This window comes from Cryptomeria japonica, chromosome 2 (assembly GCF_030272615.1).
Source record: "Cryptomeria japonica chromosome 2, Sugi_1.0, whole genome shotgun sequence".
NCBI classification, from domain to species: Eukaryota; Viridiplantae; Streptophyta; class Pinopsida; order Cupressales; family Cupressaceae; genus Cryptomeria; species Cryptomeria japonica.
In genome coordinates this window covers 578,892,920-578,907,398 of record NC_081406.1, presented here as the reverse complement: position 1 = coordinate 578,907,398, position 14,479 = coordinate 578,892,920, and the positions used below count along the sequence as shown (strand labels likewise).

At 33.8% G+C, this 14,479-nt stretch overlaps 1 protein-coding gene across 2 annotated transcripts; it reads right to left on the bottom strand.

The window, feature by feature from the left end:
* Positions 1–4,541: 4,541 nt before the first annotated feature.
* LOC131051257 (protein TRI1) lies at positions 4,542–12,785 on the bottom strand. Of its 2 annotated transcripts, XM_057985691.1 has the most exons (4): positions 12,150–12,785; positions 6,193–6,252; positions 4,968–5,108; positions 4,542–4,858 (listed from the first exon to the last, which is right to left on the bottom strand). In XM_057985691.1, the coding sequence occupies exons 1-3, from the start codon at positions 12,414–12,416 to the stop codon at positions 4,983–4,985; spliced, it is 453 nt and encodes a 150-aa protein (XP_057841674.1). In that variant the 5' UTR covers positions 12,417–12,785; the 3' UTR covers positions 4,542–4,858; positions 4,968–4,982. The 2 variants fall into 2 exon arrangements, with proteins under 2 accessions (XP_057841674.1, XP_057841682.1); XM_057985699.1 differs by lacking the exon at positions 6,193–6,252.
* Between the last annotated feature and the right edge of the window lie 1,694 nt (positions 12,786–14,479).

The following is a 14,479-nucleotide window of genomic DNA, read 5'->3' as shown; positions in this document are numbered from 1 at the left end:
ACTAACATAAAGAATGCTATTCCTATAGGATCTAGAGATGGTAGTTTATACAAATTATGTAATACTCAAAAACAAGCACTAAATCATGAAGTATCAAACTCTAATGAAATTTGGCATTGAAGATTAGGACATCGTCGATTTAGTGCCCTACCTTCTATAGGAAAAATTACCACAAGATTACCCAATCTAAAATCTGAACATGTTAGAACTTGTAAAGTATGTGCTCTAGGGAAGAACTCAAAAGGGTCCTTTCCCTCAAATGAACACAAATCAAAAGTTGTACTAGAACTTGTCCACAGTTATTTGTGTGGTCCAAAGACATTACCATCACTAGGGGGATTCTTGTATTATGTGATATTTGTTGATGATTACTCTAGGAAAACTTGGATCTATTTCATAAAACTCAAAGAATCAAATGAAGTGTTCTTGAAATTTAAAGAATTTAAGGCCCTAGTGGAAAATCAAACTGGGAAGAAAATAAAGACTCTAAGATTAGATAATGGGGGTGAATATATCTCTGAAATTTTTAAAGAATTATGCATTTTTGTTGGGATTAAGAGGTAGTGTACTGTACCTTATAATCCTCAACAAAATGGAGTTGCAGAAAGAAAAAACAGAACCATCATCGAAGCTACGAAAACCATGATGCATGATCAAAATCTACATCTCATTTAGGGTTGAAGCCTCAAATACAGTTGTGTACATTCAAAACAGATGCCCTCATTCAATCCTAAAGAATATAACACCTGAAAAAGCCTTTACAGAAAATAAACCAGATTTAAACCATCTAAGAATCTTTGGTTGCCACGTGTATATTCACGTTCCTAAAGAAAAGAGAACCAAACTAGAACCCTCTGAGAAGAAAGGCATATTTGTTGGCTACAGTGAAACCACTAAAAGATACAGAGTCTATATTCTAAGACGAAGATCCATTGAAATCAGTAGAGATGTCAAATTTGAAGAAGATGTTGCTTATAAACTATCTCTAAGTGCAGAAGATGATTTAACCACGAAATCAGATGAAAATCCTACAATTGAAAATCAAAGAGATAATAGCATAGAAAATCATGAACTTCAATCACCTAATTTCGAGAATGTTGAAAATCCTAACAAGAAGAAAAGACCACTATGGGCAAGAAAGATGATTGAAGAAAATAATGTGGAACCCGATGAAATCTTCAAAGAGAATAAGAAAACAAGAAGTCAATCATGCTATGTTGCCCTCATAACCGAACTTACAAAATCTGAACCATCAAATGTTGAAGAGGCTTTAAATGTCAAGCTTGGAAAGATGCAATGATTGAAGAATACCAATCTATCTTAAAACATGATGTTTGGGACATTGTACCTAGACCAAAAGACAAATCAGTGGTTTCATCAAAGTGGTTATTCAAAATCAAATATGCACCAGATGGTAGTATTGAAAAACACACAGCCAAATTCGTTGCTAGGGGGTTCTCTCAAAAGGCTGGAATTGATTACGAAGAGACATTTGCTCCAGTTGCTCGATATACTTCTGTAAGAACCATCATTGCCATTGTAGCTTCCAAAGGGTGGAAGATACACCAAATGGGCGTGAAGACCGCATTTTTGAATGGTGTTATTGAGGAAGAAATATATATAGAACAACCTAAAAGCTTTGCTACACATGATAGAAATCTCTGTGTGTAGACTAAAAAAAGTTTTTTACGACCTTAAGCAAGCCCCCAGGGCATGGTACGGAAGGATAGATAGTTATCTCTCCAAACTAGGATATTCCAAAAATGAAGCAGACTCTAACATATACTTCAAAATATCAGATGGTGACATGTTAATACTTGTTCTCTATGTTGACGACTTGTTGATAACAGGAGAAGATCACCTCATTGCAAAATGCAAACAAGATCTTGTGGTTGAATTCGATATGAAGGATCTAGGTCTATTGCACTATTTTCTAGGCCTAGAAGTATGGCAAAAAGATAATTATATTTTCTTAAATCAAAGAAAATACACCACTGATATCCTGATCAGATTTGGTATGATAGATTGTAAGTCTCTATCCATTCCAATGGAAACAAATCTTCATAAGCTCAAAAGTGAAGCAGTAGATTCAAAACCTACAGATCCAACATATTATACACAAATTATTGGATCTCTTATGTACCTGGTAAACACTCGCCCTGATATTTGTTACGCTACCAATGTGTTAAGTCATTTCATGTGCGAACTTAAGAAGATTCACCTAATGGTTGCTAAGCATATTCTGAGATCCTTGTGTGGCACTATTGGACTTGGTCTGAAGTATAAAAATGTTGAGATACGACTCCAAGGGTCTTTTGATTCCAACTGGGCAGGAAGCTCCATTGATCGTAAAAATACAACGAAGTGTTGCTTTAGTCTTGATCGGCTATGATATCCTGGTTTAGCAAAATACAGTCAACAGTTGCTCATAGTTCTACTGAAGCCGAACATATAGCTGCCTCCATGGGAGCACGTGAAGCAACATGGTTAAAGAAATTGCTAGTTGGACTATTTGGGAAGCCCCTAAACCCCACTGTGAATCTCAAACTTTTTGTAAATTGATCCAAGCATATAGAAATCTCATACCATTACATAAGAGATATGGTAGACAGGAATGTCATCAAATTGACCTACATCAACACTGAAGAGCACAATGCCGACATATTCACCAAACCTCTTGCAAAGTTGAAAATGGAGTACTTTAGAGATAAACTTGGTATGACTAAATTATAATGGAAATTTTTTACATTAATCTTAATCATATGTCATGGAAGGTGACGATCTTTCACGTGATGTAAGTGTAAGATCATTATTGTAAGGTGACAACTTTCACAATAACCTGATCTGTTATCAATATTGACGACATTAAGTTGCTGTCCCGAAATGTGCCAAAAATCTTGATACTAAATTTGCTATGATGAATCATTGAATTGTTATCATTAAATGATTGTTCCGAAATATGTCAAAAATGATGATAACAATCATATCATGATTGACTACATTAATTTGTTGTCCCGAAATGTGCCGGACATCATAATACAACAATTGTCACTAGAATCAAAGTTGTACTCTAATAAAACTTCAAGCATTTCACTAGTAAGTGTTACTAAGTGAATAATCATGTCAATTGAATGTGTCTATCTTGAATGTTGTTCCTTAAAACTTAATTATGAAATTCAATCCTCTTTTATTAAGAGGGTGTTAAGGATATAGCTTCATTTGGATTGAAACAAATAATATATAACAACATTGAATGAAAGGTCATGTCCCTGTAGGATCATGATTCTACGTGGCATAAGCCATGTAAAGTCATGCCCCTACGTGGACGTGACTCTTCATCCTTTTATTTATAAGCATCGACACTTGTTGTGAACGGAAACCAAAACCAATAACCGTGGCAGTTTCACGAACCAACAAGCTGTTGATATTATCATAGAAGATAAATAGTTAGTTATATATATATACACACATCGGAGTTAAAACATTTTCATTGCAGTGATCTTATTAAAGTCTATCCTCATTGCATGTTACCATCTAAATTCCTTAACATTCGTCTGTGTTGCCTATGACCAAAAAGAGTTATAATAACCAATTTCAAATGTAAGGTAATCTTTAAGGTAAGTTGCCTACCATGAACAGAATTTTGGGATAATTTGAATAAAAAAAGTTTGGAGCAAAAATAGTTAATGCAAAGCATACATATATTGTGAAGTTCGCTTTTTGAAGACAAGTAGAGATATGGGGAACTCAATACAGATTGTTGCCGAGGTAGTTTGGGAGAGACAACTTGATGGAGCAATGGATTTTTGTCTAATAATTCTAAGGATCCATGATTTGAGAATTTGGCGAGGGGAAATTATACCTTTCCAAGTGTTACAAGGCAGTGATCCATGATTTGAGAATTTGGCGAGGGGAAATTATACCTTTCCAAGTGTTACAAGGCAGTGATTGAGTTACACTAGATTCAATATTGATTTCTTCAAAAAAATACTTCTAAAGCATATGCATATGTTTGTTTCAATCAACATGTTTTACTGTGTGGAATGTAAACCTTAAGGGTGGGTTATTGGAATAGTAAAGCTTACATTAATAAAGTCACATTGTAATACATTGCTAAATGAACTCAATGATATAATTATTATTTTGAGCATCCCTCTGCCAATGTAATGCTCTTCCATTTTCCAATAGAAAAACAGCAGTGTCGCACCCCAAAAAAAAGCCAAATCCATAACCAAAAACACTATTTTTTTTATTATATAAACCATCAAACCATGTAGATGAATTCTAAATCTTTTATACAAGATGCAATACCTGCCATATTTATCTTCGTAGGGCATAAAACTTCAGAAGTCAACACCAGCTAATGCCTATATACTAGAGAATAGAATAACTTAAGGTCTTCGAGAAAGTATCATCATAAGCAAATTACAGAAAAGATAAAATCATAAACCTTCTTAAACTTCCCCTAAAAACAAACCAAGAAAGGTTAATACTTCAACAAAAAAGAAAAGTTTCTGTTCTTTGACAGGAAAAATGAAATCTTAATCTCGAAAATGGAGCATTGGTTAAAAGTAGAGTTTCAATCTCAAAATCAAGCACCTAAAAATTGTGCCCGAACTCCAAACAAACTGATTTCAAAGTTTACAAGGAACATGCATACTTGCAAAGAGGATGCAACTAGTTTGAAAATCTAAAACAAATTCACAAATATCATAGTCCAAAAACTTGAACTATGCACAGTATTCAATAAAAGTGTTGCCTTCAAAAATCATCTGCACAGTATTTACCGAAGCCATCATGCATGCTTTTCTTCCTTGTCAAATTTCACTCTTTAAACCAATGGTGTAGTTACATGTCTCTGTTGACAAACATTGTAGAAGAAGTCAGCGCAGTATTAAATTATCAACTTACAATAATCCCAAATGTAATGAAGTTGAATTTCCTTTTGTACAAGGCCCAGTTCTTACCAAATGAAAAGGGGATTACTTAGCTTTGATGAAGTGAGGACTTATTAACTTTGCTATCTCCATCATTCCGACAGTTGTCTTCCCATCAAAAATAGTCTTCAACTTCTCATCACATATAATCTCTCTCTTGTTCTCAGGATTCTATAGATACCACCAAAGGAATAACTTTCAATTAATGCTCTTATAATGCATAAGTAGAAAATTAGTCATACATTAAGACAAACAAATTCCAAAAATGAAGATACATATTCAAAAGGGGGAAATCAAGAGGAGTGGGAGATAACTCAAAAATAGTGTAAATATCACTTCTGCTATGTTATTTTTGTGCACCCACTAAGCATGAAATCCATCTGTCTACTTGACATACCTAAACCAACCATTATATTTCACGTACAACTTGGAAAAGAATAATATCCTACAGAAATCCTATGTGCTACAGCCTTTGGATAGTTGACAACAAGAACAATTTGACAGGAACCTACTTCTAAATCACTTCCATAATACAACAATTCTTGCATTTGCAAGACTACAAGAGCAATGACATAATTAACATGAATTACACATTTCTTGACATTTTGAAAGCAAAATTTACATATCCCCAAACTTTTGAGATTAAATAAAACTTATGAATGCGGTGAAATCTCAAAATGTTTCCATTTTTACCATGGAAATTTGTTCAACTGAATGTTTTGATCAGAATCGTATTAAAGAATTAATCCTGTTGTTTGTACTGAATTTTCAATAAATTCAATAGTTAACTTTATATATGCCGACACACAAACACACTTTCAACAGTTTGATTGAATTTCACAATTTCTGTGTGGGCCTCCAATTTTGTGACTTACAAACCTCTACTACCCTAATTATCAGTTCTAATACCACATTTTCAACAGTAATAAAATTACAGCTAAAATCCCTGCAGTAATTTAGTTAGCAAATAAATGTACAAGTTAATATTGAAATTACAAAAGTAGTCTCAAATTTCAAAGAGTTCCATTAGTAGGGATCAGAGACTATTTTAAGTTCTTCCATTAGCGGAGATTTTCAGGCTGATTTGAGAATATCGTTATCCAAAATTTTGCTTCTAAAGCTCCCAAGACCTTGATATCCATGTTCGTTGAATATTTACTTGACCAAAGCTTAAAAACTTTGAAAGAGATTTAAACAATTCAGCAATAGTAGTCTTTTCCACCCTATCAACCAATTGCCTAACCCTTTCTCATACCTTTTGAATCAAGCCTTTTGAATGGCCCTTTGAAGGAGCCCCTTGAACCCTTGCAATGTGCTGTGCTCTTCACACAAGCAACTGCTATTAAAAGTAATGTAAACAGCAATAATATATCATACTAGAATCACTTACACTTGCACAAACACTCAAAAGAGATTATTAAATTCAAAAGTATCTAAACAGTACTTATATTAAAAGGATTAAGGTGCAATCAAACCTCTTAAGCACCAGACTACCTGGACATAACAAATGAGATATGGTGATAGAAAATTGATACAAAGCGAACTGTAAAAACGTTTAACATATAAAAGATCTGCAAATTGACATTTAACTTGGTTCCTTTTGTATTAACAGATAACATGATATTTTAGAAAAGACACTTGCACCTAACCACAACCTCACAAGCTGAGACTTTAATTGTGATACTATTGGAAGCTAGTTAACATTAATTCAATATGAAATGTCACTATTTGAATTTCATATCTGACATGGATAAGCATTGGACTGCAACAGAAAAGTCTAAAGTCAAGCTGCATGAAGTTAACACTGACTTATATACTTCGTTCTCAAATAAGAAATGGAATATGCAAAGGAAATAATTGAGATCAAAAGACAAAAACATGCTAATCTTTGTAAAGGATCAATTACAACACAGAAATTATGATAAGCTATGATTCAGGCAACATTATCTACTCAGATATTTGGCACATAGTGAAGCTCTGTAGCCAGGTTTTGAACCCTGGCCAAAAAGGTTTGACCAGCATCCATCTCAGACCTGCACATTCGGCCTGGGTATGTCTCAGTCAAACCCACACAAACCTCAACAGGTAAATAAATGTGCATCTTTTAAAAACATAAAGCTTTAACTAAAATTCAAAACTTATATTTATAATAAACAAAAAAACTAAGTACAAAGAAAAGAAAAGTAACCCACACAAAAGGTGACTTCTAAGTCACTAACAACACTTAAACAAAGGCATAAATTCGTTCCTACCTCTCATCCCTCACCCAAATCTCCAATTCTACTCATTGCCAAAGGCTGCAAGTTTTCTGTATTCAAACAAACTAGTTAATGACATCAACACTCTCAATGAAAAGAAATATTAGAGTTATTTATTTGTATCAATTTTTCGACTGCAATTGCCCTAAAATAAATCATTTTGATTGATCTCTAGCATTTATGATTTAACAGTTGACATTGAAGTCTCAATTATCAGCTGTGCTCTCTAGTCTGTATTTCATTTTGTATATTTTGCAAATTCTATGTGTGTCTGAAATATTTTGGATAGTATTTGTTTTAGGTTTCTTTACACAAGTTGTTCATTACTGACAGATGCTTAGCTAGTATTTTTTCAAGATACTCAAACAATTATTCTAAGTTGGAATTATTGTTTTAAGGCAACAATCAGAAATGTTCTAGAAGGGACATCACATTTTCAGCCATCTCAATTAAGGCATCTTTTGAAACTCAATCCTATACCTGTTGCTCAAAGAAGCTTTATCAGAAAGCTAAATTAATAGGATAGGAACAGGAAACAGATATAGGTATGAAGCTTATAGCAGCAACAGTAAAGTTAAACATGGGCAAACTATTTTACCTACCTGCATTGTGGATTTTATGGTAGTGCTCATCAACCACAGGCAAACATCAGGTTTGTTGCCTTCCCAACCATAGACGATAAGCTCTTACCGTCACCCCCGAGCACACTACATGTCCTTCATGTTGCTAAATTCATATCTATTGATGCAATCATGACCTTGCATATATATGAATCAAAACCTCCTAGTAGACCTCAAGTCGGCCATATACTTTTGGTGCCAAGGATAGGGTCAGACCAATATATATTACAAGTTACATATGAGTCTCCCTTAGTTGCAAGTTACATTTAACTTAATCACAAGTTACACACAAGTGGTTCGCCCAAATAGGGCCTGCCCCAAATTAGGCTCATCCAAATGCCAAGGCCGATAGGGCACTTGGCATCTTGTGCACTAGGTTGGCCCTAGAAGGGATCTGCCCTAGCTACACAACATCACTCCCTCTTAGCTAGAGAGGATTCCTTCTGAATAACCAAGTCACATAGTGACTACCACCATGGCTACTCCCATGAATAATACGTTCACCATAGCTACTCCCAAAGGGTGAACAAGCACATCATGGAATTTCTTCCATGATACCCACCATGCCTACTCGCATGAATAATGCGTTCACCATAGCTACTCCCAAAGGATGAACAAGCACATCATGGAATTCCTTCCACGATACCCACCATGCCTACTTGCAGAGGGTGGATCCACCATGCCTACTCGCAGAGGGTGGAAGAGGGCTTTCACCTCAAACTTCTCCCAAAGAAGAGTGCATTACCACCATGCCTACTCGCAGACGGTGGAACGAGGACTCTAACCTCAAACTGCTCCCAGAGAAGAATGCATATCCACCATACCTACTCGCAGAGGGTGGAACGAGAGCTCTAACCTCAGACTTCTCCCAGAGAAGAATGCATCTCCACCATGCCTACTCGCAGAGGGTGGATCCACCACACCTACTCGCAAAGGGCGGATTGAGGGCTTTCACCTCAAACTTCTCCCAAAGAAGAATGCATTAACACCAAGTTTCGTGGACACGAATAAGGATATAGATATTATATTACAAAAACCCTCAGTTTTGATTTAAAACAAAGTTTCATGGACATAGATAAGGAGATAGGAGATAGATATGGATAGGACCATTTTTGAAGACCCTAAAGACCCCCAATATGGATATGGCTAGATACGACATTCATGAAAAAACACATGCACATATTGATATATTTAACAAATTAAGTGATTAGAGGATATTTTCATTACTTTAAAAGCAATATAGACACATAATTGCTACATAAATAATTATAAGTTGATTTAACAATTTAAAATATGTAAAAAATTGTAGAGTTGCATTGGAAGATAACCCCAAAAAATTGGTCACTGAAATAGAAAAGCATTTCATTTGTCTTCCTCATTTGATGGGTTTTGTTTATACCAAAAACAATTAAAAAAATGCATGATTGAAGATTTTTTGTGTTAAGTTTAGGAAAATTTACCTCAATTTTTTTTAAAATAAAATCCCACAGTATCCAAAGCGGTTGGAAAATAAAGGGTTTTTGGGCACGCGTGGATACAGTAGCCAACGTGTATCCACATCGTATCGTATCTGCATCCATATCAAATGCATGCACCCAAGGAGGGGCAGAGGTGCATCTGGCTGCTATGATTTAAAATGACGACACAATATATAAAGCAAGCAGTCCTTGGAGTAGTCATTATTTGTATTCTATTATACAGTCAGAGTGTACCACTATGAAACAGAGCAATGTTCCCTTTTTAAAATCCACTTTACTCAGATTAATCCTTGTAACCATGATTGAAAAAAACAATGACAGCAAATTGCTAAAAGACAATTTATTGGGGTCTTCTGACCAGTTCCCAAATAAAATGGACGGCTATGGAATTTGAATTCTATGTGGGTATTAATTCTAAAGCCCTAAACAAATTTTCAGATATAGAATTCACATGTGCAAAGGAAGTTGGCAATACAGGGGCAGTTGTCAAAAAACTTAGTAGACCTCAAAATCATTGGTCAAATAAGAAAAGAATCTTCTTGAAACTCTAAAGAGAAATTTAATCAGTAATATGGTGAGATTTTCTGATCAAAGGAGCCATTAATACTAGAGAGAAAAGCAGCAGAGGATACAAAAAAACTAAATGATTTAATGAGTGACCACAGGGATCCAGCAACCTCAGGGCACATGCTTGAACCATTCTCACATTCTGAGCCAATGCCTGGTAGGACAAATGAAAGGGAAAAGAGTAAGGTTCATTTGTTCAGACCCAAGACCGCTGATTAAGGTACAGTTCAAAGATGTTCAAGCAATGGATCTGTGGCTGATAAACACAAAGAAATCAACGAAGAGAATAATTTTGCCTCAAGTGACCAAAAATGTATCATGATCAATGAAGAAATAAGGTTAACGTAATTTGAATATCCTTTTATATTTAAGTTTTTACCACAGTCCTCTTATATTCCTATTTTCTCTTCATCCAAGTGCCCAGGTTTGAGAGCATCGTTCCAATTGAGTATTTTTCAAGCAACATATGGGAAGAAGAAAATTTAAAAGGGAAATTACAACTATGAATGTAAAAGAAAGAATAATTTGAAAACGAAAAAAAAGAGTGTCTATTTTAGTTTAACTGTCCTCTTTTATTATACTGATTGACACGTTTATCTTAAATTTCTTAATTTCTTCTCTATCCAAGAACCCTAATTTTTGGGTAATGTTCTAGTTGAATAAAGTTTTTTGTAGAAAAATATATTAAAAAAATACAAATCTAAACAATTAAACCAATCACGTTCACTTAAATTTCCTAATTACTTCTCTATCCAAGAAACCTAATTTTTTAATAATGTTCGAGTTGAATAAAGCTTTTTAGTGGAAAAATATACTTAAAAATAAAAATCTAAAGCATCAAACCAATCACAGGTGACACAACTTGTGTATGTAAAGCAAAAGTTGTCCACATGTAGATACATTCCCCTACATGTAAATACACACTCTCGCTTGTAACCCCACTTGATTCATGGAGAGAATAGACCACATTGTCTCAACAGCAACTGCAAAGAAAACAATTAACTGTTTTGCGAAAATCTGGGCAAACGCTACAACAGATTTATTTTTCTACGCAATGATATTCTTGTATTGTGCATCAATGACATCAGTCGAATGCTTCAAGAAAAATTCAAGGATAACGGGAGAGCTACAGCCATTAAGAGGTACATCCAAAATAAAACTTAGCTTGGAGAGAGGTCATAAACAAAAACACAATTGCATGCAGCCACTTAGAGTCCATCCAAAATACAGCTTAGCTTAGAGAGAGTCATAAACAAAAACACAATACATGCAGGCTAATTTTTGGTAACAAAAAATTTAAATATATTTTAAGCAGATGCTCTAAACTTTCAATCCCTCTATGCCAAAAACTGAGCAGCACCCGTCCTAAAATATCCAAGGAAATATAATCTACAATTTTCTACTCGGGTGTGACTTCTAAAATACTTTCGATAAATTTGAAATTATTTCAAAAATAAGAACCTGGGTAAGTAACCTAAAAATATTTATCAATTTCTTGCAATTACTTTCTCTGATAAAATAGTATTTAAGAGTTTAAGTTGTCACGCCCTCCGCTTCTTACCACTAAAGGAAATCCACCTCAGAGATATCAAATACACCAAAATATATTAAATAGAAACAGTTGAAAAAAAAAGAGGAGTTAAAAAGACTGTGCATGCATCAAGATAAAGGGACTGGTAAACCCCAGTGTGGTACAAAGATTGTTGATGAAGCAAGAACCTGGGAGTACCCAAAATGAACAATTTAGAGACTAAATGGAAGATGGAATTTTCCTTAAAATCATCCAAACAAGCAGACTCGTACACCTACTTAGTGTTTCCATTGCTTGCCGGGTAAGAACCTAGATATAAAATTTCAAACACCATATAATGTAAATGGAAAACTTCTTCAAAAGGTGAAGCCGCATACAATATATTGAAGAAGAAAAAATAAAAACTATTTTCAACATAAAAAAAAAATTTAAAAGAACCTGCACACACCAAATCGCGTACAGTTGCAGTAAAAGGTAATAATGACCAATATCAATATAGTGGTTCAAACGCATTCGAGAACTGTTGTCGTGTATGTCCCTCGAGACCAGATTGTAATGAGTTTTTCAAACCTAATAAGAAACGCTGAGAAGAGATACAAAATAAAACTCCCAACAACGAGCTCCCTCGCAACAACAAAAAGGGAAAGAAGAAGAAGAAAAAAAAACCCAGAATAAAAACATGAAATGGTAGATACAAACAAAAAAATCTGGAAAGAAAGGAAACCCTAGAAAAGAGAATGTGAAATGAAAATAATAACCTGAAGGTCTTTCTCCTTGATGTATACCCAAATTTTCTTCATAGCCTCAGTACGGGAAATCTCGGAGACCCCGCAGAATTTTCCCATTTCAGTAGAAACGGGGCGGTCAAGCATAATGCCCGTTTTCTCTTTTTTGATGGGGCTAGGAGTAGGGCTAGGGTTCGTCTTCGGTTTAGGCACTTTCGTTGAAAGCTTTTCCGTCGAAGCACGAGCTTGCTGAGCTTTGGCAGCCGCCATTAACATCAACCTACCTGCTCTCAGCGCCATTTTCTCACAAACTGTAACCAAAGACGATAAAATAGAAACACCTCTCTAGTATCTGTTGTGCTCTGTTGCAATCTGCTAGGGTTGCAATGAAAATGCAGTTGTGGCGGGATAAATTGAGCATGTATTCCGAGGAATGGTGTGCTTATATAAGCTGATGAATTGGACTGGCGCTTTGCCAGGTGAAATGCGTGTTGGCTGGTGACGTTGGATGAAATTTGGGTACCTAGAGGCAGCAGAACATTTTTTGAGCAAAGTCGGGTATGGAGGGAGGGAAAACGGACGTTAAGGTCGTTGGGAGCATAAATAGGGTTTTTGGGGTCTTGCTAACTAAAAGCTAGAACCTCATGTCTGGAAAATAAACGAGTGTAATCGAGGCTATATTTTTGAAGGCATAATGGCATGTTTTAGGGTAGGTTTTCATGTGGTTGTTTTGTGGAGGAGATGTTATTGAATAATTGAAAACTAGTGTCAGGCTGGTAAGTATTTGCACTAATTTAGAAATAGAAATAGTTAATATCATTTTAATTATAATTGAAATTTAGAAATATATATATTGTAGGTTAAAATTATATGTATTGAATTCTAATTTTTATTTTTATTTTTAAAAATGAGCTTGTATTATAAATAGTAAGATATATTATAATATTATATGTCTTTTTATCCATTAAATTTGAAAAAAATATTTATTTAATAAATTATTATAATTAAATTTATAATTTATTTAGAGATAAGATTAGGGTTAATTTATGATTATCTTTAAAATTGGTGTTAGGTAAGTTATATTATATCATTCAAATTTTACAAAAATTGCAAGACAAAAAAGCAAAAAAAAGATTAATCTACAGAAATTAAATATTTGAAGTCATAATTTCTAATTGAATGAATTAATCCTAAAAATGTGAATAAAGATTTGTCAACTTTGAAATTTAAAATTATTTGAAACATAATCTTGTTATTTAGATAAATTCCCTTCTCTAGCCAACTCATCTTGATGTTGAATCATAGAATATGATCACAAAAAATGGATGAAATGAAATGTTTACATCATCAAATTTAGAAATAATAAACCAATTACCATACATTATATTAATAAGATTCTTATAATTAAATTGAGACAATCTAAAATTGTATCACTAAATTGAAATAAAATCATCAAGAAACTTTTAAGGATTAAGGTTGATATAATGAAATATAACCCTAATTGAATCATAATTTGATCATAATTGTAATAGTAATTATAATTGTAATAGTAATTATAATTAAAAATAGGGGATGTCCCCGCAGCACAACAGTATGTTGCAATCCATGTTGATAGGGAGGTTTCATGTTCAAACCCTTGCAGGTATTGTAATATTGGTTATAATTAAAAACTATACCTTTTTTTAATTGGTCATGTTTCTCTTTTCTTTTGAAGGACTTGGTTATGCAATTATGGATCATTTTCATTGCATTCTATGATGGATCATGGAGTGTGGTTCAAAACATGGATGCTAAAAAGTTACACAACTTTTTTCCATAACTGTTTACAAATTTGTTACATAGATTGTGAAAAATATCATCTTTAAGCATTTTTTAAGTGTTTTGTTAATGTAAAAGAATAGAGGAAATGAGCATTTATAGTGTTTTACTAGTGTAAAAAAACAGAGGAAATGAGTTTCTTTAGTGTTTTATTAATGTAAGAGAAAATAGATTCTCTAAGTTTTTTAAGTGTGGTATAGGTTAAACTAATAAAATGTGTATAACTGGGTATAAGATTAATTTAGATGTGATAAGCATGAGTTGTAATTACAAGTACTTCTGAATTAAACAATATAAAAAATAATGTGAGGAGAATCTGTGATTTTGGTGTAGATTTTGAAATTTAATTTATCTCTGATCTAAAAGTGCCCTCTTTGTATCTATGTAACTCTTTGGATTATATACTTGATTTATTCTTTATTCAAGGTTAAGTCCACTTGTCTAGGTATTTTTCACATTCATGGATTCATCCTTCATTGTGTAAACCTAAACTTATTAGATGTACAGTTTTGTTATTTAATCTGTTGGATTCACCTATGTTTCCT

Bases quoted from the DNA above. Each gene is read 5' to 3' on its own strand.
- LOC131051257 (XM_057985691.1), bottom strand. From the start codon at position 12,416: ATGGCGCTGAGAGCAGGTAGGTTGATGTTAATGGCGGCTGCCAAAGCT. The intron at 6,253-12,149 runs GTTATTATTTTC...TGAAGAGCACAG, and splicing joins TCAAGGAGAAAGACCTTCAG to CACATTGCAAGGGTTCAAGG. The intron at 5,109-6,192 runs GTATGAGAAAGG...TGGTATCTATAG, and splicing joins CAAAAGGCTTGATTCAAAAG to AATCCTGAGAACAAGAGAGA.